At 44.2% G+C, this 27,259-nt stretch overlaps 1 protein-coding gene across 1 annotated transcript in view; it reads right to left on the bottom strand.

Moving 5' to 3' along the window:
* Positions 1-17,524, bottom strand: part of NECAB1 (N-terminal EF-hand calcium binding protein 1) — a 55,797-nt gene extending 38,273 nt beyond the window's left edge. The window contains 2 exon segments of the mRNA XM_026043275.1: positions 2,588-2,691; positions 17,334-17,524. Coding sequence (XP_025899060.1) covers positions 2,588-2,691; positions 17,334-17,524 — 295 coding nt within the window.
* Between the last annotated feature and the right edge of the window lie 9,735 nt (positions 17,525-27,259).

The following is a 27,259-nucleotide window of genomic DNA, read 5'->3' as shown; positions in this document are numbered from 1 at the left end:
TCTTTTCTTTTCTTTTCTTTTCTTTTCTTTTCTTTTCTTTTCTTTTCTTTTCTTTTCTTTTCTTTTCTTTTCTTTTCTTTTCTTTTCTTTTCTTTCATCCTCCATAGCAGATCTAATTTCTGGTATTTTCAAGTATCTTTCTCTTTGGAGCTTTAAGAAGACCTGAAATATAACATATATTGAGTGTTTTTTCACAACAACAGATCCCTATTTGCACTTCAAAGACAACACCTATCCACAAGCCATCTTCTTACAATCTTTCCTATTAGAGATGCCCTTTTCAACTAGCTCTTGCCTGCAGCTGATCTAAGGGTTTGAGGATGGGGGCTGTGAGCTTGGAACAAAATCATAATCAAAAAACTAGCTCCAAAATTGTGGAGGAGACAGCAAAAGGATTCTTTTTTCTGAGGAGGTGACGGGGGAGAACTCTYTTTTCCTGTCAAACTTGGTTGGATGGCTATTGACACACAGAAAAGTGCTATGGGAGATTTTAAAGTCCAAGACCTGCTTTTCAAGCCCAGGTTCCTGCTTTTGTAAGGTGAAGACCTGTACCCTTGAGAGTGTTATTACCTTTTTCCTGCTGCATTAGGACACTCAGACTGTTTGCTACTGGATTTCTGCAAGACTGTCTTGCATTTGAGTTTCCATTCCTGGGCTAAAGGGGGGAATTCTGGTAGGAGATGATGCCAACAGCATTCGTGTCAAGGCTATAGGGTCAGGAGGGGCCCCAGGGAGATGTTCATCAACCACTGATACCATTTGACTTTACTGCAAGTGGCTGCAAGGCTCATGGGGAGCTCTATGCCCCACTTGGTGCATCAGAAAGTACCTACTGACTCGTGGCTTGATCTGTGCCCTGCATGATCCAAGCTCGATCCCGATTGTTCCAGGAAGGCCAAGGGTGGGAGAAGGAGCTGAGCAGCGGCAGCTGGTCACGATGCCTCGTGCCCACCTTGTCCTTGGGTGACAGCAAGTGCAGTGCAGTGGCTATTTACTGCTCCAGAGCTCCTGCTTGAATGTTATGGTCCTTATTATTCTCACTGGTGTTTAGGATGACTTCAGATACCTGAGACTAAGTTTTACTGAAACTGCACATTGAGAAATGACGGCAACTAYGTATCATCATATCATGGTTGAACCTGTCTGGGCTGTGAGGCCTGACCTTGAGCAAATCTTTCAGGAAAAGATAAACTTCCTTTCTTCTTTCATGAGAAGCACTGTGTCCTCCTGGCTGGCTTAAGCCAAGGAACATGTCATAGYTGTGGGGCATGGCCAGATCTCTGGTGAACATGGGCATGGGCCAGGCTGCCAGCCATGCAGGCTTCTTCCCAATACTCCTCTTGGAGTTGAAGGACAGCATCTCCTGCTACTTTCCTGAGAGGAGGGAGAGAAGATTCTCARTGTCTTCCTGCTCCAGCCCCAGGAGGTGCTCACAGACATGAGAACATAGACTTTGGAGTTGTTCCTAGAGGAACATTCCCTCTGTATTTCTCTCCTAACTGCAGCTGGAATGCTCTGAAGTTTTCACTTCACTGTGATGAAAGAATTTTTATTCTCAGTTCTATCTCCTATAACACTCCTATTTTCCAACTTGATCCACTGTCTAGCACTCTTATCTAATTAGGTTTTGATGGTAAATTTACTTTTTGAATATTTAATGTGTCACAGAGAAAAAATATGGCAAGTTTGAAAGAACTCTATTTAGTGTGTATGGGAGAACTTTACAGACCATTTTGCATAATATTTGTTACTGTTAAGCAATACTCAGTTCCTGTATCTTGTAAAAGCTGACGCTGACAGTGTAAAGCACCCTAGTCATCAAAAATTACTAGTAAGTAGAGATGACAACAGTGTAAACATGTTAGATATATGTTCAAATACCCTGTAATCTTTCTAAGAAGGTACCTAATATCCGAATTTTATAACAAATTTGCTTCCTATTGATGTGGTGTAGGACTTTGCAGTGGTGGACCTGCAGAGTAGAAGTCCCACAGGTGACTCATGTTTGAGTAAACACTTTAAGCGCATAAGATCTGAAATCATTTCAAACTTATGGACTCAAATTAATTGAAGTACTTGAGCTTGACTACATTTCTCCTAATCTGTTATAGAGCATCCCTATATATGAACTCCAGCAGACAAAGTCTTATGGATCATGTGGCAACACTTTGCTTTGGAAAGGGGAACAGTTTTGTTTCTGATTGCATAAACTGTTTCATCTACTTCAACACCAAAATAAAAATAATAAATTTGGGAGTAGCCAGAAGCAGAACTGAAAGTCTTGGGGGCCACAGAAGCGCTGTGTTCACTTCTTGTGAATATAACACTGCTAAGAAAACACACAGATGCAGCACTGCAAAGCTCAAGTCAAACACACAGGGCAATTTGTGATAGCAAAAGATATGCTTTTAATATCTGAGCTTGTTGGATGGATCAGTGCACAGCAGTGCGCATTGTACTGGGCCGGTACGAAGCACCAAACACCATGACAGATAGATGGGCTGCATRGCAAGGTGTTCAAGGCATGACTTAAATCAGAGTGATGAATTTTTTGTGCAAAGTTTGGGATGAAGGAAACAAGTCTTACCATTCTTGTCTGCTCTTCTTAATATCTAAATAAAAAGAGAGCAAGAAAGGGAGCAGTGTTTGTGTGGGTAAATGGCACACAGTAATGTCACAAGTGTGACAGAGCTGGTTTACAGCTGYTCAGCCACCCCAGGAGTCCAAGCAGCGCTGAGTCTTGAATACATGTGAAGGAGGGAAACACTGGAATGCTGCCTTGGGAATGGGAATAGCCCAGTAAAATGAGACTCCGTCCATGCTGACTAATCCAGGTTGTGTAAATGAATAGCCTCTTACAAAAGTTATTTATAAGATGAAAAAGTTGCATGCTCATTATTCCTCGAATGTAGGAAGGAAAACCAGCGTGCAGCACATGTGGCAGAGGGAGAGGGTTTCACCCCCTGCAGCGGCGCTTCTGCTGCTCCCCCCGGCCCAGCCGCTGCTCAACTCACCGCCCTTGCTTGGAAAGAAACCGATTCCCTAGCACAAATATGCAACATAATCATAATAATAACAAATAAATATAATAAAGAAAATAACTAAATAAAAATAATAACAACTATAGCTTTGCCTCAGTGGTAGAGCTGGAGGAGCAGATCTGTTTTCCACCGGGACTGCCCCAGCCCCAGTGCAGGGGGTGCAAATGAGGGGCTGTTTGGTGCCTGCTCCCCCTTGCGCCTGCCCACACATGTGGGGCTTCCCGAGCCCAGTATGGCCCCTTAGGAAACAGAGTAAAATAAAAAATACATTATAAGTAAATTATAAATATTACTGCCTCCCCACATTAAACAAAAAAAGAAATCGCCCTCCATCCAAATCAATAAATAAATAAATGAAACCACATTACAACCCCGTCGCCATGCCGGAGGGCTMAGGGATCGGTGCGTGCCCCCACTGYGGAGATGGCGCTCAGCCGCGGCGCCTCCCTCCAGGGAAAACCAGAGGGAAACCCCACAGCCTGGCTGGCCTCGCCTCTCCGCTTCCTCCAGCCGCTCAGGCCACAGCTCCCACCTCTTTTGCTGCCTTCACGATTTCTCAGCATTTTTGCTGCGTTCCCGCTCCGAGTATTTCAGCTGCGGGGGATCTTTCTGGAACTACAAGATCTGAAGTGAGCAGACCTTGGAGCCTTAGAAAAAAATATACCCTTAGGATGGCCTGGCCAAAACCCGGGGCAAAGGAGCACCCAAGGGTGAACTCCCCTTTGCTCTTATGTCACCTGGGGGCTACACCCTGGGAGCAGCGCAGCCCACGGCTTCCCCCCAYGGAGCCTGGTGCACGCGCTGGCCCCGTCGCTTCCTCCTCGGAGCACCACAGAGCAACCCCCTTCTTGAGCCTCATCCTCTTCGTTTCTCTGGTGGCCTTCCCAGTTTGTTGAGAGCATTGCGACATGTAAGTTCTGAGCCCCCAAGGGATGGGAGAAAATGCAGAGGTGGGAAGTGTGCAGCCATGGCYGTAAGCAGTAAGAGAGGAAGCCAGTGGCCACCTTTACGGCTGGTCCTCCAGATGCTTCAGAGGTTCCAGGAGCATCTGGGTCTCTCTGGGAGGACTAGACCTGATCTCTCCTGGGGCAAAACTTGAGCCTGCCCCAACCTGTCCTTCTCTTTCTCTCTTCCCTCAGCTCCCACAGCACTTTCTGGTGGGAAGGAGCTACAGCCCCAACGGGAACCCAGTGCAGACAGGTGAGAAACTGTAGGACCAGCACCTACACCTACAGGTAAACCTGGACACCATTTGTGTGGACTGGAGCTTTGCTTTATTTTAACAGGAMAAAGATGTAATGTAAACCCATGATTGCACATGAGGAATTAGAAGAGAGATGCTGGTTTCCAAGTTGCTTCTGCAGGAGGAATCAAGTCACTTGCATTAGAAGATTATTTTGCTCTTATTTTTTATTTGCATGCTCTTCCTACACCTGTTTAGGAAAATGACTAGCAATCTACTCATTCAATCTAATTTATACGTAGGTTTTCAAGCCTAATTTTTCTTAACAGTTAGGTGTCTTTGACAGATTCTTGCCAACTAGTAGGATATGAGAGATCTGTCAGTTTAGATTAATTTAGACCAGTAACCTTAGTCTGTCCTTACTCCTCCTTTCCATCTGAGGAGACACATAAGACTCCTGGGACAGAAAGTGAGTATTAGAAAGGTAAACACAGTAAATAACATTTTCTTCAGTGTGTGTTAAAAGTGTCTAAATAAACTAAATATCTAAATGTGCATATATGGAATATATGGGTGCTCCTTGCAAGATGAGGCACACATTTCTTACACGTTTTTCACATTGCACCAGACAATTGGGTAGTTTTTTCCATGACTTTTTAGGGCCATACTTTTGAAATGAAGGGTATGTGTGACATTAATTAATTTACTGCATTGACTTGCCTGTGTACAATCTGTTTATMACTATCCCTGCAGGAGCATCTTGGAAGCAAGCAGTGTAATCAAAATGAGTGTAATAGGGCGCCCAATAGAGATTATGGATCATATTGAGAAAAAGCCTGCAGTGTGGCTGGATGGCTAACTCAGATATTATAAGATATAAGAAAAGGAAAAAGGGAAAAAGATTAAAATATGATACAGAAGCATAACAGCACTTTTCAAAGAATAAACATTCTTTATGTTTCCAATATTTCCCGAAAAAAAGGTAGAAGGAAATGGCAGTTTCATGACAGTAGTCACAGATGTAATCCAAGCCTAACATGGTCTAATTCACTGCACAAGTCATGCTCAGATGTAGGCAATGGTCCTGCAGAGTCTGTAAACCCYAGCTCCTCTCTAAGCACAAGCAGGGCAAGGAGTTATTCATACTGCAAGCTGTTCTCACTGATTACCAATGTAACCYGGGAGTCTGTTTGCAAATACAGGTAAAGACCAGAGTGCGGCTCCACCAAAGGGTCCAGCTCAGCCCTAAGAGATTGCTCTGAAGGGATCTTGACTACAGAGCAATTTTAGGACCTGGCTGACTCACTCAGGTGCTTGAGGTTTGTTGGGCTGTGTAAATTACCACCCTCTTCCTCCATGCCTAAGCATCCTCTCAGTAGTCCGGAGCTGTAAGTAACACATTTTGAATTAGGAAGTGTTTGGGGATGAGTAAAATGCCAAAGGCTTTTTGCCACATGAGTGGTCCAGAAGTAAGTGCACATATATATATATACACAGAAGCAAAGGTGTAAASCACAGTAGCTACAAGAGGTCTCAGCAGGCAGTTCAGAGAGGTCTTCATTTCTGTGTTGTGCAATATAAAATGATTAAATATTTGCTTATAAAGCTCCAATCAGGCAGAGGGATCTTTTAGGGACGATTTGCAAGTCACTTGCTGAATTCAAAGCAAGAAAAGGGAGCACATCCTCTGGGGACGGCTGCGGGACACAGTGTGGATGTGGGTTGGAGCAGTGCTAGACTRCTAGTGCAGTCACATTTTCATGCTCGCTCTCTGAGACCCAGTGACTTTGTATTTCTTGATTTATTCCTGCTTATGCTGAACTCTTTCAAAGACAGGGTGCCTTCAGTTCAGACTATTACTCACCCTGACAAGGCATTATTTTTTGGACGTGAGAGAGATGTGATCCCCCCAGGGACAAGAGAACGGAGCCAGGGGTTTGCTGTTGGAACCACTCGACCTGTTGGCACACACATGGTGTCCTCTGAGATCACTGCTCCACTGTGCCAGGCAGGCAAAGCCAGATTTCCTTCTGGATTTACCTGTGAGCCAAGGACAGGGATGAGCAGTCCAGGGTAATTTTAGATGTGTGTAAAGCCAGATTCAATGCGGCAATGGGAGTCCAATGTAAAAGACACCCTAGGTGTTATTCAACAAAGGCGAAAAAGGTGAGGGAGATGGTAGGACTTCTAAATCACAGTTTTGGACTTTGGCAAAGTTTAGGCACCTCAGTCCTGCCTTAGGTGTGTAAATATTTTACAACAGTGAGTGAGCTGGGAGCCCATGGGTCAGGCTTAGCRGATAGACCAACGTGGACGACATTGTGGTGTCTTCCACAGACCAGCTGATCAAGAAGTGGGTGACACTTTCTGCCACAGTACTGGCAGAAGCCTCGCATTTGCAGGTGCTGGTCCTTATGTGGGCCTTTGACTGCTCCAATGTCTGAGAGAGGCTCAAGCCTCCACATCGTTGGACACCCTGGAACTGCATTTTGTATTTGCAGAGTTAAGCCTTGAAGTAAATATAATATTACATGACTGGGATAATATTACATGACTGGGATGACAATTGCAGAAGTGATAGAGGGCTTGCAAGAGGGAGAGCGCTCTGTGTTCAGGTCCCTCAGATTGCCTTGAAAATCCACGATTATCAATAAATGTCAGCAATGTAAGCAAATGTAAGCAATTCTTACTTACTAGGATAGTCCTTGTAAATATTTATCTTATAACATTTATAAGGTTAGGGACTGTTCCCTAACCTCATCAGGCTGCAGGAACAGTCATTTTCCAGTTAAAATAAACAAGAGTGATGATCTAGATGCAAAACTCGATAATTAAAGTTTCATAACTCATTTAAAAAAATGCAACATTTGGTGAATCATCTCACTTTACAAGCCAAGGAATACTTTGCCTTGCTGAAATTTGGAAAGGTCAGTTTTTAATCTGGATGCTAATCAGAGAATCTGATTTTCTGTAAGAGGGTCTGACTAGTAAGGTTATTGTTTTCCCTTTTGGATATAGATTATATGATTAAACATAGATATGTCCAATAGATATATATCTATATTTATATGAGCTTATATTTAGATTTTGATTATTCTGCCATAGTGGGGTATGTCCAAATAACCACTATTTGTGACAGTGACAAATATGAGAGTAAGCAAATGGATCTCAAGTTAATATTTTTATTGCAGTCACCCCTAGAAAATTAAATCACAGATCATCACCCCATTAYGCTAGATATGGGGCAGCTCCAGGAAAAACTGCAAACCTAGTTGGTGAATGATACAGCCCTCCCCAATTAAGTGTGCAGAAGAATAGTATAAATATAATGAAATTCAACCTCCCTGCATAGTCCTTGATTCTTCTCCTCGTCTCCTCAGTAGTTAGAGGGATAAGAGGAATACAAATCCTAGAGATAATAAACACCTATTCCCTGTGACACACTGCAGATGTAATGACTGGGCCACATTTCCCTAACATTACTTTTCTCATTTAGGATATTATATACTCATAGAAATACAAATCCTGTAAATTCACATTAGTAGTCTTATCTCGTAAAATATTTTATTGTATTGTTGCAAATTTTATTATGATAAGCTACTTTCAGAAGTTTGTTAAGGCCTGAAATCTAATTGGAGATTGTTCTCAAACTTTTGCTATGAAGAAATGGAAATAGTTGCAAATGGAACTGTCTGTGGAATACAGAGTATTGGTACAAAGCTATTGCATAATCAGTGTAATAATCCGTGGAAAATAATTCAGTGTTGGAGCATTCTTTTACATCTCAGACAAAACCGGTCTCCYTGTTGAAAAGTTCCTTCTGTTATGTGTTATTAAATGTTATTTTTTGTAAATATATAAGCAGTTAGAAAGTTTTCACATTTCACAGACTCACGGAACAGTTGGATTTGGAAGGGACCTCTGGGGATCACTGTGTCCCACACCTCTGCTCAAGCAAGGCCACCGGCCAGGGCTGTCCAGGACAGCTTTGTATCCAGCCAAGCTTTGACTGTCTTCAAGGCAAGAGGCYCCACAACCTCTGTGAATAACCTGTTCCAGTGCTCATTTGTCCTAACAATACAAACGCTTTTTTCTTATGTTTAAACAGAATTTCCTGTGTTTGGGTYTCTGCACGTTGCCTCTTGTCCTGTCACTAGGCACCACTGAGAAGAATCTAGTTCATCTTTTCACAACCTCTTTCATATTTATATACGCTGACACATCAGCCTTCTCTTCTATAGTCCTCTCAGGTTCTCCTCATATACTGGTTATTCTCAGTTTGTAGCCAAAAGGAACTGCCCTTCAGTTAGATTTTCTTTTCTATGGAAACGGGTAATTTTTTCTCTTTCTTGTTAATAAAAATTAACACAGTATTTAACAGCTATAGAGATGAGGGCATTTCTACTGTGTTAATTTTATGTTAAATACTGTGTTAATTTTTATCTTAATCTGTTCAACCTGGACTGCCATATATTGCTACTACAGCTGTGCCATCTTGTGGTTTATATAAAACTCATAAGATTGAAAAGTAGCTTGAAAATTAATCAAAACTGTAGCAACTTGTCCTCAGCCACAACCACAAATGCAACGAATTCAGCACAGCCAACGAATGCAAAATGAAATGACACCTCTCTAAGCAATAGGGCAAGCAAACTATTAACTAGAAAATGCTTCACAAACAGATATATCCCCAAGCAAAATTTCAGGTCAGCAAATTTCAGAGCTGGTGGGCAGGGAGAACAAGGACTGTCACTGTGACAATGATGTTCCCTGGTCATTTAACCTTCAAAATGTGAATATATCTGAACTGGATTCTCCATAATTCATGAGAAGGGTCCAGGTAAGCTTTCTTACAAGATTCTGCTTTTTTTTTTTTTTTCTGAAATGCACCAATTTCTGAAATTTTTCTGAAATGCACCAAGTGTTCTGAAATGCAGGAAATCTACAATAAATGATGTGCTATTAAGGAACTTAGGCCATGGATCTAGATGATCTCTAGAGGTCCCTTCCAACCTTAACCATTCTGTGATTCATTGGCTCTGTGATCTAAATGTTGGTGGAAGTTCCTTGATTCTGGGCTTGTTGCTCCTGCGGGCACCTTTTGGTGTTAGGATCAGCAGGAGCTGGCTCTTCAGAAGCCAGAGAGAAGATAAGATTAGGTCTGAGGGGCATGGTCTTGCAGTTCACATTGCCACGACGCCAGGGCCCTCCTCTTCCTCCTGCACAATACTGCAGTCGTCTCCTTCGTCACGTCTGCAACGGCAACGCAGGCACCTCTGGGCAGTGGGAGAAGGTCAAGCACCGCTCCAGAGTTCCCGGAGCCCCTGCAAACCCCTGGGGGTCAGCAACCTCCCTCCACCATCACTTCTCTTTCAGCCAAGCCTCACTGCTATCTTCCTTTTTGCCTAAGCTTCGCTTTTATAGTTCTTACTCCTTTCTTATTCCTCTCACAGCTGTGCTCCCATGCGGTGGCATCACAAGTTATTCCCAACTTCACATAGATGAGGTCCATATTTCCTGCGCCGATCTGACAGCACATCAAAGGAGCTTGGTCTGGCATGATCCACCCCTGATAAACACATGCTGCCTTTGATCTCGTTCTGTATTAAGCTCTGGGAGCTAAAACGGTAAGAGAAGATGTGCAGTGTTTCTAATCAGGAATCACAGTTCCTGCCGGTGTCATTTTTATTTCTATTTTAATGGTTTCCTTTTGTTCCCTTTGCACTTGCTTTTACATTCATGAGTATAAAGCATAAAATGTTCCTGAAAGGCAGGAAATTAATAGCTTGTCTGCTGAGCTCCATTAATCTCCAGATCAGGCAGAGCCCAAACTGTGGTGGGTACCTAACAGGGCTGGCTTGGCTGGGGCGCGCTCTGAGCCAAAAGCTCCAGGGAATTTTCTCCAGTCTCTCCTAATTAAAGTGCTAGACTAGAATATATTYAGCAAATGTGCCCTCTTCTGGCTCTCAAACAGAGCTGGTGAATGGAGTAATAATGCTTGAATAATCGTTCCAGCCCTCAACATCGAAGTGTTTGCTGAGAACTACACTAGTATATCATCAAACATGCCGGTGAATGATGCATTTGGCAGCATTTGGAATAAATCAAAAGCACATTGATGAATATTTTAGATCACAGTCCCTTAAAAGGGAAAAGAAATAAGATTTTTATTTCACTTTTTTTTGAGGAAACAGGGTATACAAGTCTATAATTAATATTATTTTGAAGTATGAAACGGTGTCTATAGGAGCTATAATTAATCCTGAGATAATTACAGTTAAATAAAGAGCATTCAGAATTGCAATTATTAAGGAACATGAAGGTGTTTTGAACAATAAACTATTCATTGTTTTTATTGGCTTCCTTATTACAGCATGTGTCTGAAGCAGAATACTTTAGAAACTCTGAATCTTATCTACAAAGTCATTAAAACGAGAGATTCAAAGCTGTGCAGCTCATCTCCTGTTCCCATCTGCATGACATATTCAGCAGTTCTATTTAGTCTTTAAAAGGTTGTGGTACATGGAAAGTGGTTTTACCGGGGACATCTGGTTCCCATCTAATATCCTTGTTTTCTTTCCCTCCATTTTGCATTTGAATTTCCGCAACTGGAAGCATATGAAAACCAGACTAGAGCAGAGGAAATAAAATGCAGAGATTTACAGAGTCCATCAGCACAATGAGCCTTGCTCACCCTGAGCAATTCTTGCACATAAGGACACCGTGTTAACCCAGGTTAAAATCAGTTGTGCTATGTTAGACTTAGCTAAACCATCAAAGCAGGGAACAGGTTTATGACCCAAGATACCTTGAAACGGGCCATCAAGCAATTTCTTAGGCCTTGTACAAAGCGCTAAGCAGAGCGAGGAAAGATCTCACCTTAMGGATGTTCTCCGCCCTGGCAGCTTGAAGACAAGGTTGTGCTGTGCTTGGAAAGGCTGCCACGTGCTCACGGCTGCTTCTCTCCTCTTCAAACCACTGCATTAACCAGCCCATCCTTAGCAGCTCTTTCCTTCATTTCTAAGGGATAAAACCCTCACAACCAAGCATGGTCCTGGCTTCAGAGGAGCCTTTTCCCTTGGCTGCAGGCACCTTGTCCTGCTCCAGCATCCTTCCCACAGAGCCATTTGCCATGTTCCCTGCGGAAGACCCGGAGCCACCCGTGGCCGGGGCTGCCTCAGCCRTCAGTGTCCGCCCGGGAAGCGGCTCACGGTGCAGGAGCTCATGCTGAAGTTAAGGACAGTTGGCAGGCAGGTTACATAAACCCCCTTCTCACGTTCGGCAGCTTACATTAAAAATAATGTAGCTTTGCTCCTTACTTCTTGCATGTAGTGATAAAATGGGTGGGCTTTCAAGGCACTGTCTAATGCTCATCACAGCTTTAATTAATGATATAGATTCATGTAGTTTTCTCCACGCAGCCCTTTCTTGCCCTATGCTGCTGACAAGGAAGGATGCACAGTTAGCATGTTAGTGCATTAGATCAAAGTCGTTTTCAGTTCCTAAAGCAGCTCTTGGCAGAAGAACATCAGCCCCTTCAGTGGAAGCCTCAGAATAACTTTGTGCCCTTGTGCTCTCCGACAAGGGCCACATTCAGCCCATCTTGCTGGACATGCGGAGCACCAGGGCCGCAGAGGGCGCGTGCCTTTCTCTGCTTGCTTCGTGTGCTGCTATTTCTTTCACAGCTGCTTTTGTTCCTGTCCTTCAGGGACAGCAGATGTTGGGACAGACTCTGTTCTCGCCAGCCAGGACCCTTGATGATTTCCTCCTGGCAAACCCTCTGCTTCGACTTCCTTTAACTCTCCCGCAGCCAGCTGCTCCGTCGCTATTTATACATCCAGGCAGCTAAATATCTATATCTGAACACTTTCTTTTCACTGTCCTCAGGAAAACGAATGTCCAGCAAAGGAAATCTCCACCCTCTCCACTTGGAAGAGCACACAGTGAAGTTCCACAACGGCTCTCCAATACTGCTGCATCCTCCTTCTGCTTCCACATTGCCCTAAAGAGAACCAATTAAGTATTTCAGCACGGTCCAAGGACATCAATTCTTTGGGAAGATTTTCCTGTTAATTAAGGTACTGCCGGCTTGTTTTGCAACTCCTTATGTTTCTGTTTCCTCCTCCTTAATGTTTTAGTTAAGCTTCTTCTCAGAATCTACCCATTTCTCTTTGATGATCTCAGCAGAAGGGCCTCATACATTCAGCACTCGCTTCCAACTGATGCACAACTAGATTTAAAGTGTAGTATAGGTTTATGACACTTACTGGTAATGTTTTGCATCAGTTTAAGCCCTTAGACAATCTTTAATATAAGAAGTGCCATACCCAGAGCGCTGTGATGGCTGTGCTGTAGTACACCCCTGCATTGGCAGATGGAGTCAGAGAATCACACCGAGAACGGGAGGTGGTGGCAGAGGCTTCTGTGGTCAGAGCCTGTATCACAGAGCTTCAGATGAACCCAGCACAGAAAACAAGCGATAAGAACAAAGAAGGTCAGAGATTTTCTGAATTCTGGAGGGTTTTTTCTTTTTTTTTTCTTTCTTTTTTCTTTTTTCTTCTTTTTTTTTTTCTTTTTTTTTTCCTTTGGGAAATTAGCTTGCAAAAAAAAAAAAAAAAAAAGAATTGATTTTCATGAAATTTAATGATGAAGAAATTGAAAAAGCATTTTAATAGTGTCATACAATTAATTTACCACTTTCATTATGCTTTTCAGAATAAAGTGACAAAGTTTGAGACTCAAAGCTTTTTATTARTTAATTCTTTTAGGATACCACATTTCAGTTTTCCTTAAACAGTATCTCCTCTGGAATCTTATGTTTTAAGAAACTTTAAAATGTTCTTTCTCCTCCTTACCTCCAAATGGAATGAGAAGAACTTTCCAAAAGTCAGAATCTCCTTAAGAATTCTGATTGCTGAGCAGCTGAAAATAATGAGTGGTGGAACAGCAAAAGYATCTACTAGCTATTCTGAGAGATTCAAGGGAGACAAAAATACTCAGAATTTATTTTTAAGGCTGGTAAATTGGTAGTCACCTTACTCCTGCCAATGGATCATGTGGGAAGGATAACATCAACATTTTTGCTCTGGGTCTGATTGCTCAGTGTTAACATATTGATTTGACCAGTCACAAGTGCCCCTATTTCAGAGCAGTTGAAATGTATTTGCAGAATTAATTTGTTCATTGCTCAACAAACACAGTGAYACTTATGAAATTATTAAATACTGGAATTTAGCAACTAATTAACCTCATTGAAAGATGTTGCTATGTTCAAGCAAGCAAGCAAAAAAGACTTTGAAGAAAAAAARAATATTATCGGAAAATTTTACCTTAAAAAATCTTAATTTTATAAGCAACACGTTTCCAGTAAGGGCAGTGACTTTCTAAACAAGGCCCAGTGTTCTTGGCCACTCATTCACTTGTTGATATAAATCTAATGATGATTTTAATCTATATCTGTGCTGTTGTAAGTGATGATTGAACCCAATTAAGTTTTCTTGATTTTCATTAAGAAATTATGGATGGGGAGCCTCACAACATCTCACTGCATTTGCACTGGTGTAAAACGGAGAATATCCCCCAGAGCCGATGTGACACTTCCCTGGGACAGAGGCAAGAGTCAAGCAAATGTTTCTTTGTGTCCCTTCCATCATCCCCAGCTAAACTCCCATGGTTGGAAATCTCTGATAACTTACTAATAATTCATGAGACAGAGTAAATACTGGCTAGTTCTGCTGCCTCTACAGTTCTAACAAGTAAAGTTAAAACTTTGCTTTGTTTCCCTCTCCAAAAAAAGCAAATTCAAGCAAAGCCATAAAGAAGGATATGGTTACTCTCTGGTGATACTTGCACCTAGGCAAAAATGTGTGTGATAGCCTTCGAATAAAGACTATTTTGTTGTGCTGGAGTCTCCTTCTCTGGAGATCTTCCAAACCCACCTGGMTGCCRCCCTGTGCCCCGTGCTCTGGGTGTCCCTGCTGGAGCAGGGGGTTGGACTAGGTGATCTCTAGAGGTCCCTTCCAACCTCARCCATCCTGTGATCCTGTGAAAATGCCTTGCAGTTAAGGTGTCACGTTCCTGAAACATGGGAGATGAACACAGTATGAGTTTGGCAGCTGTGGAAATGTAAAAGCAAAAAACAAAGAAAAAAAAATGTAACTCCTTGTACAGAAAACATTGCCATCAAAACAGTCAAGAGATTGCTATTTCTCTTGAATTTTGCTTTTGTGCATATCTTACAGGAAGAGCATTTTCCAGACTCCTACATTGCTGTAAACACTGCGAGAAGAGCCGGTGCGCGGCTTGGCAGAGCTGCTGAGAGCGGCAGCAGCCGAGGCGCATCTGGGGAGCAGCACGGGCACGGCAGAGCTGCGCACGGAAACGGCTGCCGGCAAGGGAACAGCCCRGACACCCTGTTTCACTTACAATTGTATGCTTTATCCGTGGCAAAATTAAAAATAAAAAGTGCTTTCCCCTTGCTAAGGAAACTGTAAGGATTCAGGCTTCCGTACTACTCAGCACTTCCCCTGAGACCTGTTCTGCCCGTCATACCCAACTGAGCAGCTCCATAAACCATCAAGCAGACCCATGGCAAAACACACCTCATTTTTTATTCAGATAAACTGACTAAAGGTGTTTTCTGGGAATTTTATTTATTGCTCTTCAATAAAAATATGATGAAAGGACTTTGGTATAAAGTACATGGTATTTCAAACATTTTTGTTCACCCCTCTGGCATCAAGTTGGCTTCTAGATTGATACTCAATGTGGTGGGATGACTCTCCATGCAAAGAACTGCTTGTAGAGTCATCACTCAAATACAAGGCATTGGGAGAGTACATGTTACTTGTTTCTTTGTAAAATGCAAGGGTAGAGTTATTTTCTAATATTTTTTTTCCCTATGGCTTCTTTTCTCCACCTCTGTTAAAAAGAATAAGGCTTAACAATTTATTTTTCTCACTGAGCAAAGATAGTCTTCCAGGTGTTGAATAACCAGAACTAAAGAGATTCCTTTAACATAAATGACAAAAAGTCTAAATCACMCCTAACTGATGTGCTGTATTTACACTGCTATTCCTCTCAGGCTCCAGCTCCAGCTCTAGTTCCTTCTTCTTCGGTCCTCAGCACAAAAGCTCTAAGTCTAGTGAACGACAGCTAGTGAGCAAACTTAGATTGGGGTAACCTTCCCAAAAGGGGCTAGAGACGGGCAGGAGACTAAGGACTTGTGTCAAGGTCCCATTCACGGTTCACTCTGCACGCAGCAGCCAAAACCTCTCTCGATGAAGGGTTTGGAGGTGCTGACTCCTTGGTGTTCTCCAGCAGAGCGTGTCTGGTGCCATACAGGAGAGACTGAGCTCCACGCGGAGAAGGGGGAAGTCTGCAAGTGCTGCAGAGCCTTGCCCCAGTTTCACGTGTGAAACTGCCTTAGAGTTTGGCACAAGGACAGGGCTGTAATGTGGGTGATTTACTCTTCTTTTCATGTCCATTTCCCCTTTTCCTCCCTCCTATATGGTAAGGGGAATGACAGTTTCTTCAGTTGACCTSTTTCCCGAGGCCCACTGGAAGCAAAGGCTTATTGCAGTGATAGACACACCAGTTAGTCTCCTTGCAGGTTTGTACTTCTTCTGATGATCAGGTGTCCTCTTGACATTAATCCTCTTGTTCTTGTCCTCTCCTTCCTGAGATCTTGATAGCAAGTGTCCTTATCACCCTTTGAAATCTTCGTGCTTTTGAGTGCTCAGGAAGGATGAATTTCTTCACCCCTTCAACTCCATGTCTTGTTGCCTCAGTTGATCAGATTTTCCTTCTTTTTTCCTCCCAGCTAAGCAGACATCCTGTTCCAGACCACAAACTGGTGAGCTCTGTCACAGATACGTTGAACCTACAGGTATCTCATAATGGCACAGCAACATTTTTGTTCTTCTGCAAGCAAAGCAGATCCCTGTTGCCACATTGAAGGTTTGCCTTGTACTGAGCTCCTTGGAAATCAGAACTTCCCATTTTGGTTTTGTTTCCAAACCACAGTGACAATTACAGCCTGTGAAGGGGCAGGAGGCAGGTGTGGAAATTTTGTGGCTTTTTACACTTGCATAGATCAAAATGATGACATGTGGAGGAGCTGTTTGTTATCTGGTCATATAGGGCACACATTTCTCAAGCCAAAGGTGACCTACAGTGGACTATTGCTAACAAGCATCTTAAAAAGAGCTCTTTCTAAGTTGGCAGATGGAAATGCTGGCTACACAAGCGACCTATTTACTTTTAAAATGTGGGAGAAATATGAACCCTACACTCGTTTCCAGGGGTGGTGAGTAGAATCTTTTCACTTTTACACAGAAAGTCTTCTATGATCTGAAAATAAGAGTTAAAATTGTGCAGACCAAAGGATATCATGAAGGTGTTTGGCCCAACCAGGAAAAAAAAAAAAAGAATAAAAAATAAATAAAGAGGAAAAATCAATTCCTTCTCTTTAAAATTTCCCTTTTGTTGGAGTTTCTCTCTGCTCTGTGTTTCCCTGGGACCTCTCATTACTTTCCCACCATCAATTGAGCACCCTGCCCCGTGATCAGCACATCTGCTCTTCTTCATCTCCCTTCAGTTTTCCAGCCACATTAGCAATAGCAAATTTATTAAATAATAAAACCCAACTCTTCTACTAGTTGGCTGTTGCTTATTTTTYTCTTGTGGTTACTAATAAAATAAAAGGAGCTCCCCTGAGCAGCGCATCTGAGAGGCCGGAGCGCTTTCAAGTGCGGCAGGGTAGGAGAGGTCTCCAGAGCTGCTCTTCTGCAGCGCCCTTTAAAAGAAGCCTTCGAGGGAAAGTTAACTTAATTCTTCATCACTAGAAGCTTCATAATTGGTCACAGTAGAGTTAAAACTACCTCTTCATTGTATCTGCTGCTGAAGCAGCCTTCTGTTAAATTGAAAACTAGGTAAGCCTGACTGCTTGTGTGTTTTCCAGCATTTCTGCTCACCCAACGCCACTGCCGTCAAGGCAGCAGGACTGTCCTGAAGCCACTGTAATGCTCTGCTGCGTCAGATGTAATCTTCAGCTTTGCATCTACGTGTTGCATAGACTTGTTATCACCCTCTGTCCTTCAAGGCGTTACCTGTTTGCAGAATTGGCTTCTAATGAGAGGCCAATGYGCGCAGGTAGCGTCTGCTGGGAGCTGGGAGGGAGGTGAAGAGCAGCCAAAGGGGCTGCTGTTGTCACCCTCTCCCTGTCCCTGCAGGTGAGGATCTCCCTGCAGATACTCGTGCAACGTGAGGGCTCACAGCAAAGTCGCCAGGCCTGGATCATCGAGTACTTTTATTGTATGTACTGAATCATAAAATATGTGGTAAGAAGCGCAGAGCAGCAATAAAGTAATTAAGCTGGTTAAATACTTTGTGTAAACAGCAGGCAGTGCAAATAGAGCCTTCCTCTGAAGGAGGAGGAGGTGGTTTGGAGCAGCCTGTAGGGATGAACCGAGGGTCAGCCATGCCTGACCAACCTGATTGCCTTTGGTGATAAAATGATTTGTGGAAAAGGAGAGAGCAGCGGGTGCCATTTAGCTTGACGTAGCAGCCTTCCAGCCTGAATTACTCTATGATTCTATGAAATACAACATTTTATACTCTATACTCACACAGAGTCCAAAAGCCAGTGTGAAGGTCAGTGCCTGTACTTACTGTGTTTGCTAAAGACTGCTCTGCAGAAAGCTTCCTATATCTCCTGGGCAGTGACTGAGATTGATTTTATCACTCCACACTTATTTTATCGTTAGCCACCTGCAAAGGTATTGCCTGGGAAATGTAGCAGCTTTCTGTCCAGCAACAAGTACAAGAGTGGTCTGTACTGAAATAAYATGAAGGGCTGAAAAGGTCAAAGTGCATTAGAGGGTGTAAAGGGGCTCCCGGGCAAACAGGAGGGAGAAAGCTTAAAGAATGAGGGTTGTGCAGGGACCCGAGATACTTGGTCTCTGCTCACAGCAGGAGCTTGACACCTGTAATCCACTTGGCGTGGTAGTTTCTTGATTTCTTCAAGGAACACGGCGCCTTCATTTCCACTGCCACACAAGAAAATAAAAAGGAAGAAATACAGCAACAGCTAGTGTGGTAACAGCTGGTGTTAAAAGTCATTTTTACTGATATGAGTGTATATAAGGAATGCAAATTTCTTTGGAAATACCAAAATAAACAGTGCTACCACTATTTAGTTGCATCTTTAATTGACCGTTTGGGATATCTGTCAGTGCTCCTTAGCACAGTGAACAGCAAGCACAGGTTGTCCGTGAAGCCAGGAAGGGGTCGTTTATTTGACCGCTCTCATTACTTGAGTGTGTTTCTATAATGCAGCGAACAAAGATGATTTAGGCAGAAATAGCTTAGCTCATCTGCTCGGGAAGGAGGCTTTTGCAGCCACCCAGCAATTTTCATTTGGCACCCTGGACCAAAGTGCACATTACAGGAAAGATCCGGCTCCTGAGTCATGCAAAAAGGCTCTGCAGCCTCTTGCTACGAGCGCAGGGATTGCAGGGGAGCTGCCAGAGCTGCCGGGGCAGCACACGCTGCCCTGGCCCATCCTGAACTGCTCCGGCGCAATGAGCAGATTGCCTGCGAGTTCCTGCAGGGCACGCGGTGCATTTCAGAGTATATACTGGGTCCAAGGATCTCACTCAGTCTGCTCTTCATCCTGAAGGGTAATGGGGGTATCACCCACTGCTGCTGCGGCTCCGGGCTGAAGTCTCCTGGAGATGCATCCAGAGCCCACTGAAGAATCCCATGGAGGTGTCTGCGTGCAAGCAACACCGCAGCATTTGCTTTGGGGCAAAGTTACCCTTGYTTCCAAGGGAAAATTATTAATAATGTGCCTAAATTGATAAGGAGAAAAAGTATACTTTAATGGAAAAATATACTTGATCAAGTAATCTAAGTCTACTGTAAGACATCAAGATATCCATGGAAAAAATGAAAAATAAATCTATTTCTTGGTCAAGGATTTCAGTTCACAGATTTTTCAATTGTAGGAGATGACAGATTTCCATACTTGATTTCACTGCATTCACTGCATTCATAGATCATCATGTTTAACGTCCTACTTTGATAAACAGTGCAAGTTTATCAAAAACTGGCACACTAGAACGACTTGCCACCTTCGTACACTGCTTCTCTTCATTAGGTAGTTTTTCTTCTCATTATCATTAAAGAAATCTAAAAATTAAAGCCTAGAATTACACATTTGCTAAGTTTTTGATATGAGTACAGCTAATGAGTTGGGCAGAGAAGAACCTCATGAGGTTCAACAAGGACAAGTGCAGGGTCCTGCATCTGGGGAGGAATAACCCCAGGCAYCAGTACAGATTAGGGGTCGACCTGCTGGAAAGCACCTCCACGGAGAGGGACCTGGGAGTCCTGGTTGACACTAAGTTAACCATGAGTGAGCAGTGTGCCCTCGTGGCCAACAAGGCCAATGGGATCCTGGCTGCATCAGGAGGAGTGTTGCCAGCAGGTCAAGGGAGGTGATTCTGCCCCTCTACTCAGCTCTGGTGAGGCTGCACCTGGAGTACTGTGTGCAGTTCTGGGCTCCCCAGTATAGGAGGGTCGTGGAGCTTCTCGAGAGGGTCCAGAGAAGGGCAACCAGGATGATTAAGGGAMTGGAACATCTCTCGTATGAAGAGAGGCTGAGTGAGCTGGGCCTGTTTTCTCTGGAGAAGAGACGGCTCAGAGGGGATCTGATTAATATGTATAAGTTYAGGAAGGGAGAATGCAGGGAKGAAGGGGACAGGCTGTTCTCACTGGTGGCCAGCGATAGGACGAGGGGTAATGGCCACAAGCTGGAGCACAGGCAGTTCCGTCTCCAGGTGAGGAGGAACTTCTTTACTGTTAGGGTGACAGAGCAGTGGAACAGGCTGCCCAGGGAGGTTGTGGAGTCTCCTTCTCTGGAGGTCTTCAAAACCCGCCTGGATGCCGCCCTGTGCCACATGCTCTAGGTGKGCCTGCTGGAGCAGGAAGGTTGGACTAGATGATCTCTAGATCATTCCAACCTTAAATATTCTGTGATTCTGTGATTCTGTAATGGTAAAAAATAGCCAAATCCCATCATAGTGAAGAATCTGTGTAGCAAGAAAAGTCCTTCCAGCAACAACTGAAAATTTGCAGGTTCTGAAATGCTCCCACCAAATGAGAACCCGTGCCTAAAGTAAATCCTCTCCTGCTGTAATGGTAGTAACTAATATTTGGGTATCTGTCACAGCAGATGAGAAGCCCTTACAGTGGCTGCAAGCAAGGAGGACGCAGTACAACTGCATACAAGTTATTTATCTTGGGGGGTTGACGTACCACTACTGTTGGGCCTGGAAAGGTGTTAAAAACGGGTGTCAAAACAGTGTTCAGAAGTGGGGGATTGTGGCAGTCAGTTTGTTTGAAGCAAACGAGGATTCTGGCAATGCCGGCGCACAGAGTGTGGGATAAATATTAAGTGTTTCCATGCCATTATATAGTTGTGTTTGCCCAGGAGAGGTTCGTGTGGGTAGTAAATATAGCTGAGAGACACGCAGCCCAACAGAGGTTATCCTGGAGCCCACGTGATTTACCCCACTGCCTCATATCAGTGTTCAGGGCACAAGGAAGCATGTGCTGTAAAAAATTATTTTAATCCTGTAGAAAGCTGTATGAAATGTTGGGAATCTATTTTTCAGTATCATAGGTCTGATTCAGGACCCTCTGACAGGCCTGTAAATCGAGAGGAAGTCTAGTGAAGTCAATTAATTTGAGGTTGGTGAAATCAGCAAGTATATAGTAAATCAGGGCATAGATTTTCTGTTTAGTCACTGCATTTGCCTCTCCAAGCTTTTAGGAATCTTGGAACAAATCCTACTTTTTTTCCGTTCCCCTTTCTAAGTAGCTTGGGATACCAGTTTTGAAAACTACGACCCACATGAAGCTGGGAGCTGGAGTTTGTTGCGTGTTTCTACACACTACAGTGTTTCTGTAGTAGGTGGCCAGAAACCTTTTACCCTACGTCCAGCCTCCCATTTTTCCCCGTATTCTGCAGTTTAACAGAGCTGGCTGAACAGCCCTGTCACCCCTGGGCTTTCCAGTAACGATGCTCACGCTGAGGCTCCTTGGGGCGACATGGAGAGCACCACAGGCTGCTTCTGGCACCCGGCCGTCGTGTGACGATCYCTTCTTTCCCTGGCAGAGCTACCAGGGCTAAATATTCAAATATTTTCATTACAGGGCCCTGTGCGCAATAAATCCAACAGAAAATGCTTATATACTGTTTTGAAGATGCAAAGCATTGTGTGAGTAAGATAGGAGAGTCAGAAAGATTTGCTGCAGCTCAAAGAAGGCTGCACAACTTTGAAAGGTAAAAAAGACCCGGCATCAAAGGTACCGATGGCTTTAAAAACGCCAGACAACCTCGTGAGCAAACCCTAAATCCGGGCGAAGGTCTGAGCTAGAGAGATAAGCTGCAAAGCAATGGAAACCTCTGGGCGCTTTCTGCCTTTATGGAGGCCTTTGCCTAAACACGTCTGTCAGTGACATAAAGAATTTCCCTGTTTGCTTCGTGTTTCTGTGGAGCTCATTGCCTGCAGAAAAGTGYAGCTTTGCCCAGGATATGTTAGAAAGAGGGCACCAAAGTGTCCCTGCATGTGACTAAAATCAATGCGTTATTAGCGCTTTGGAAACCTCTCCTGGTTGCATCTCACAACATAATTTAAACTGGGCTTACTAAATAACCTTAGTTTAAATATATGCTTTGGGATACTAAAGAAAGAGCAGCTGACATCAGTCTCAATGTCAGTAAGTAATTTCAACATGTCCTAAATGTTTAAAACCAGCTATTCTGGCTTTGTTGAACTGGTAGGAGGTGCTAATTGGGAGCACTTGTTCCCAGAAGCCCAGACTACCGTGCATCTTTACATTAGCTGTGGTCCATATGGATCTGCTTTGTTCCCAGCTAAACATTTCACAAACTCACTAATCTTATTTAGCTGTGTGCAAGATTGTCTCCTACAGTGTTAAAAGCCCTTTCTTGTCACAGAAAACTGCCCCGAAATGCAGAAAAGGTGGCCTGAAGGTTGGCCTGGATGGAGAAGCCTGTTTAAACTCACCACATAGGAAAACCAGCTGCTCGGCTCTGGCTTTGGAGCTTCTCATTTAGCTGCTCTTTTGTACAACGCTAGGACTGCAAAAGGAAGCAAGTTAGGATTCAAATCATGTTTTGACTGGAGTTTAACATAAAATATGAATGTTCCCTCAGAGGAGGTTTGTAACTCCTTGGTTTGCCTGGCTGGAGACTATTAAAATTAATCTTACATATATATGACAGCATTTCAAACAGGTAGCCTGATACAATCTTGCTTTGCTGCAGTAGCAGTGCCTGACGTTGTGTAATGCTTAGACAGGAGATCTGCTGCTGTTTGCGGAAGCTGGGGTTTTTCCAGCCTCATCTTTCCACAGTGGCACAAAACCCTCCTATGTTCAGGGCCCGCCAGCACTTACCACGTTGTGGTTTCTCAGATAAGGAGCAACTACAAAGATGGGAAAGGCCGAAAGCCTCCAAGTTTGCTAACCAAATAAAAACCTCAGCAGCACATCGGGGCAACTTATAAAAAATAAATGCACTGAGTTTCTTTCCGATGCTGGTTGCTGCAGCTGAGATCAGTGGCTTGCTTTGTGCCAGCAAACTTTATAATACGTGTTTGTTTATTCAGCTGGCGAACTCAGATACAGTGTTGGGCTTCAGTGCGAAGTTGACACTAACTTTCAAGCTGCTTGGCAAAGCTTAACATTAAAACTCAGTCACATATTACTGTGCCGTTAAAACAGAATCTTCACATCTCTGGTGCACTTTTAAGCTTAATACTTTTACAAAAATCACTGGTGCAAAAATACTAGAAAAAAATGCCTACTAGTAACCYTGCTAGACTACACCATGACTGCAAAAGTAAGCGCAAATGAAGTTTATTTTTATTCGCTTTGCAGCTTAGTCTAGTATACTTTAAAAGGAGATAATTGTATTTTTTTTTTACATATGGAATTGGATWGTAAATGTTGCAAATACATCAGAAAGAATGTGACAGCTTGCTGAAAAGTACCATTGCTGGAAAAGCCATAAATGGAACTGATGAAAATGTGATACTAAGGGTATGTAAACATTATCAGTTTTTAAATTCCTCCAATTAAAAGTATCCTGCACATGGTATATATATAGACATGCTGCTCCTTGTAGTTATTTCTGAATAGAGAAGAACTTGTATGTAAACACTCTCACTAAATTATTTTACTGCAACAATTAAAGTCATTAAGTATGAATTCAAGTGTAAATATTTCATGATAGTCAAAAAGCGTTTTGAAAGGGCAGCTCCTCAACACAACAGGGCTCCCATGTCTCCCTCACCTCTCTGTTGCATTAAAAGGCACGTTTCCAAGTGCAGAAGTAGAATCACAGAATCATAGAATGCTTAAGGTTGGAAGGGACCTCAGAGGTCATCGAGTCCAACCCACCTGCTCACACAGGGTCACCCAGAGCACGGGGCACAGGGCTGCGTCCAAGCGGGTTTTAAAGATCTCCAGAGCAGGAGACTCCACAACCTCTCTGGGCAGCCTGTGCGAGGGCTCTGGCACCCTCACTGTCAAGAAGTGTTTTCTCAAGTTCCTGTGGAACTTTTGGTGCCTCAGCTTGTGGCCGTTTCCTCTAGTCCTATCGCTGGCCACCACTGAAAAGAGGCCGCCCCCCTCCTCCTCACTGCCTCCCTTGAGGTATTTATACATGCTGATCAGGTCCCCCCTCAGCCTCCTCTTCTCCAGGCTGAACAGACCCAGCTCCCTCAGCCTTTGCTCACAGGGCAGATGTTCCAGGCCYCTGATCATCCTGGTAGCCCTGCGCTGGACTCTCTCCAGCAGCTCCACATCCCTCTTGTCCTGGGGAGCCCAGAACTGGACGCAGTGCTCCAGATGTGGCCTCACCAGGGCTGAGTAGAGGGGGGWCRATCCACTCCCTTGACCTGCTGCAGACGCTCTTCTTAATGCACCCCAGGATCCCGTTGGCCTTCTTGGCCACCAGGGCACCCTGCTGCCTCATGGTCATCTTGTCATACTCCAAATTTTGTAATTCTGTGCTTGCCACATTGAGGTGCATCCAGCTTGTGCACAGTGCAATTCAGGAGCGCAGCGTGAGTATAACAACCTCGCTTTTCTTCTCTGTCTTCCATGTCCCAGGGCTGCCAATGCTGGTCCAGCCCCAATTTTCCACACTTCCCAACTTTAGGCTAGCAGCTGCCACAGGCTAGTGGGGTCTTTTGGCAACCACACAGCAGCAAAGCCTCTCATCTCGTGGAGCGAAAATTTGGCAGAAACTTCTTCTCTTAACCTAAAAATATCCTTTTGCAAGGAAGACTCCCATGTGAATCTTTAAGATAAATTAGCTTAAGTTTTCCATCCATTACTGTAACAGCAGAACACCGCTGCAGAACTGCGAAATGAGGAAAGAGCTGGACTGAGGAAAGAGCTGCATTTTTGCTTGATCTGTAAGGATGTTTAACACTTTTCACTCGTTCTGGGTGAGGCCTCTGTAATGTATATGATGTAATTCATCACAAACTCTCATCTTCTACTGAAATGGGCTTTTTTAAGGTATGTCACTACTGATCTAGTAACTGAGCAGTGCCTCAAAATCTGTCCTTGAATAGATTTCAGCATGTTGGGTTTTGTAGTTCATTTTCTGACATGCCCACCGTTCTAAAAATTCTGATTATTTTTTGTTAAATCATTGTATTAAACATATATATATAATATGCATGAAGATTTAGATTTTCATTCTCAGAACCGTGTATGATATTGAGTGACTGAGTGATCTTAGTGACCCAGCAGGGAGGCTGGGGCTATAATAACATTTTTAGCCCCATATGTAGACACCAGTGAAAACAACAGACCAGATTCTCTGTCTAAGAATAAAGAGCAGTAGAGTTCATGCATGCATAAGGTGAGTTCATAGGCATTGCACTTTTCCGTGGTGCTATGGTCCTTAATGTGATATTCTGAAAAAAAAAATCTGCTTCTCACTCCCAAAGAACAATTCAGAAATTCAGAATTATTTTGGTTCCTGCATTGTGGCTTAACGTATCCTCGTATCTCTGGCTTCAGGACCCCCGTTCAGCACGGATCAGAGAGGGATGGGAATGCGTCATGTCCTTCATTCCAGTAACATGACTCACATGCCTCGCTGGGTGTGTTTACATAAGAATATTCCTTGAAATAAAAATTGAGACAGGAGCAGCAGAATTCCCAAATGAAAAATAGCTTTCCTCAGTTTCTCATGGAGGATCAAGGAAGTCTCTTTTTTTCAAGAGCATGGACCTTGAAAAAAGATCCACGTTTTCAGTCTGCATGGCAAAAAATCCYCCAAATTCAGTAAAATCTACATCATTAGGGCAGCACCTTCCTATAGCACCTCTTCCCAAAGGGGCACAGGCTGCTGCTTCTTACCCTGCACACCTCAGGTTTTAGACTGATGTAACGTAGTTATTTAAACTCATATGTACTAAATCTATAATTTTGGGTGCTGTCTGTAGTTTTATCCCTATTACTTCATATAATTTCTGAAACAAACCCTGTAAGTACTTATTAAAGAAGAGGTGAGGCACTACTTATCGGAAATATTCACTAATGTCACTAAATAGTCACTAAAAATCATCTAATTTACTTGGAGAAAAAAAAAAGGGGGGTGCTGTTTTTGGAGCACAAAGTGATTGTCTTCGGAGCTGTTTTTCTAAGCGTAAGGTCTGGTCCGTAGAAAGGTTCTGCTTCTCCTTGCAGATGATCAGGACACTGCAAGGCACCGTCACGCTCAGGCCGGGAATGTCATTCGCGGAGCAGGTCTGACCACTTGCTCCAACAGCTGGGGAGTTCTCAAGGGAGCACATGGCRGCGCTTCCCCCTCCGGATAGGGCTGGAAAGCGCTCGCTGGAGCCAGCTGGCTCTGCCCCTCAGCGGGATCCAGCCGACATGGGGGATGGCGCCCGGCTTGGCCAGATTCCTGCGGAATTCCGGAGAGCTGCCGCAGCTCCTGCCCGTGCCCACGTGCCGCCCGACACCCRACTGCGTCGTGTCCTCGCTCGCCTGCGTGGCCGCGTCGCCTTGCACCGGGTGTCCGGGCAGGGACGGATGAGATGGAAAGTCCCAGCCCTTTRTTCCGAGGGGCTACGTGCACGAGGCTGAGAACCTGTACAGACAGGGGTGGAAGTCTCTCCACCAATAAACTCGGTAATGTATTTTTATGTTAGGCTGGAGTCTAATGTCTGGGCTGTCGTTTAGACAATGTTGACAATTTTTTCTRTCCCTTTCTCAGTCCCTTTTGTGTTGTTTTTGGCAAATACAGAACCCTGCAGCCTTTACCCATGTTTCTTGCCATTACTATGCTGTATATAGGCCCTGCCTGTACTGGCATCCTAGTAAAGAGCATACAAAATCAAACGATCACATTTGGAGAAAGATAAAAGCAAAAAACAGCTTATAAGGAAGCTTGCCCATTGTACAAGGCCTGCCAAAATGCTTCACTATTCTGCGTCGCCCAAGGACGGGTCATTTTCTTGGGCTGGTTTCTTGGGTCAGCCGGGCTTGTGGAGGTGTATTTTGCAACGGAAGGTATCAGAGGTGTGTGTTTCCCAGTACGYTCCTCATACAGAGCCTCGGGCGTTTCTGTCTAACCACCCCGTAGCCTTCCCACCGCCCTTCCTCCACAGGGATCCGGAGGCTGGAAGGCGGGAACCAGCACMGCGCGCTGTGCGGAAGCAGCTCCCCGCGCCTCACGCAGCGCACCGGAGGCGGGAAAGCTGTGGGCGGGGCGTGTCGCTGTGGGCGGGGCATGACGCACCCCGTAGGCGGGGCGTGCCCCCAGTAGGCGGGGCGTACCCTCGGGGGCGGGACTAGGCTCTGTGGGCGGGGCGTGCCGCCGCCGCCACCTCCCCGCGCTGCGCTGCTCGGGCGCCCGCGCTGCCGCCTCGGCCTCGCTGCGCGCCGGGACATGGAGCGTCGCTGCTGCTGCCGC

Source organism: Nothoprocta perdicaria, unplaced genomic scaffold (genome assembly GCF_003342845.1).
Source record: "Nothoprocta perdicaria isolate Ctin4 unplaced genomic scaffold, notPer1 scaffold_326, whole genome shotgun sequence".
Lineage (NCBI taxonomy): Eukaryota > Metazoa > Chordata > Aves > Tinamiformes > Tinamidae > Nothoprocta > Nothoprocta perdicaria.
The sequence above is the reverse complement of the archived record's forward strand: the minus strand, read 5'-3'. Positions and strand labels throughout refer to the sequence as shown.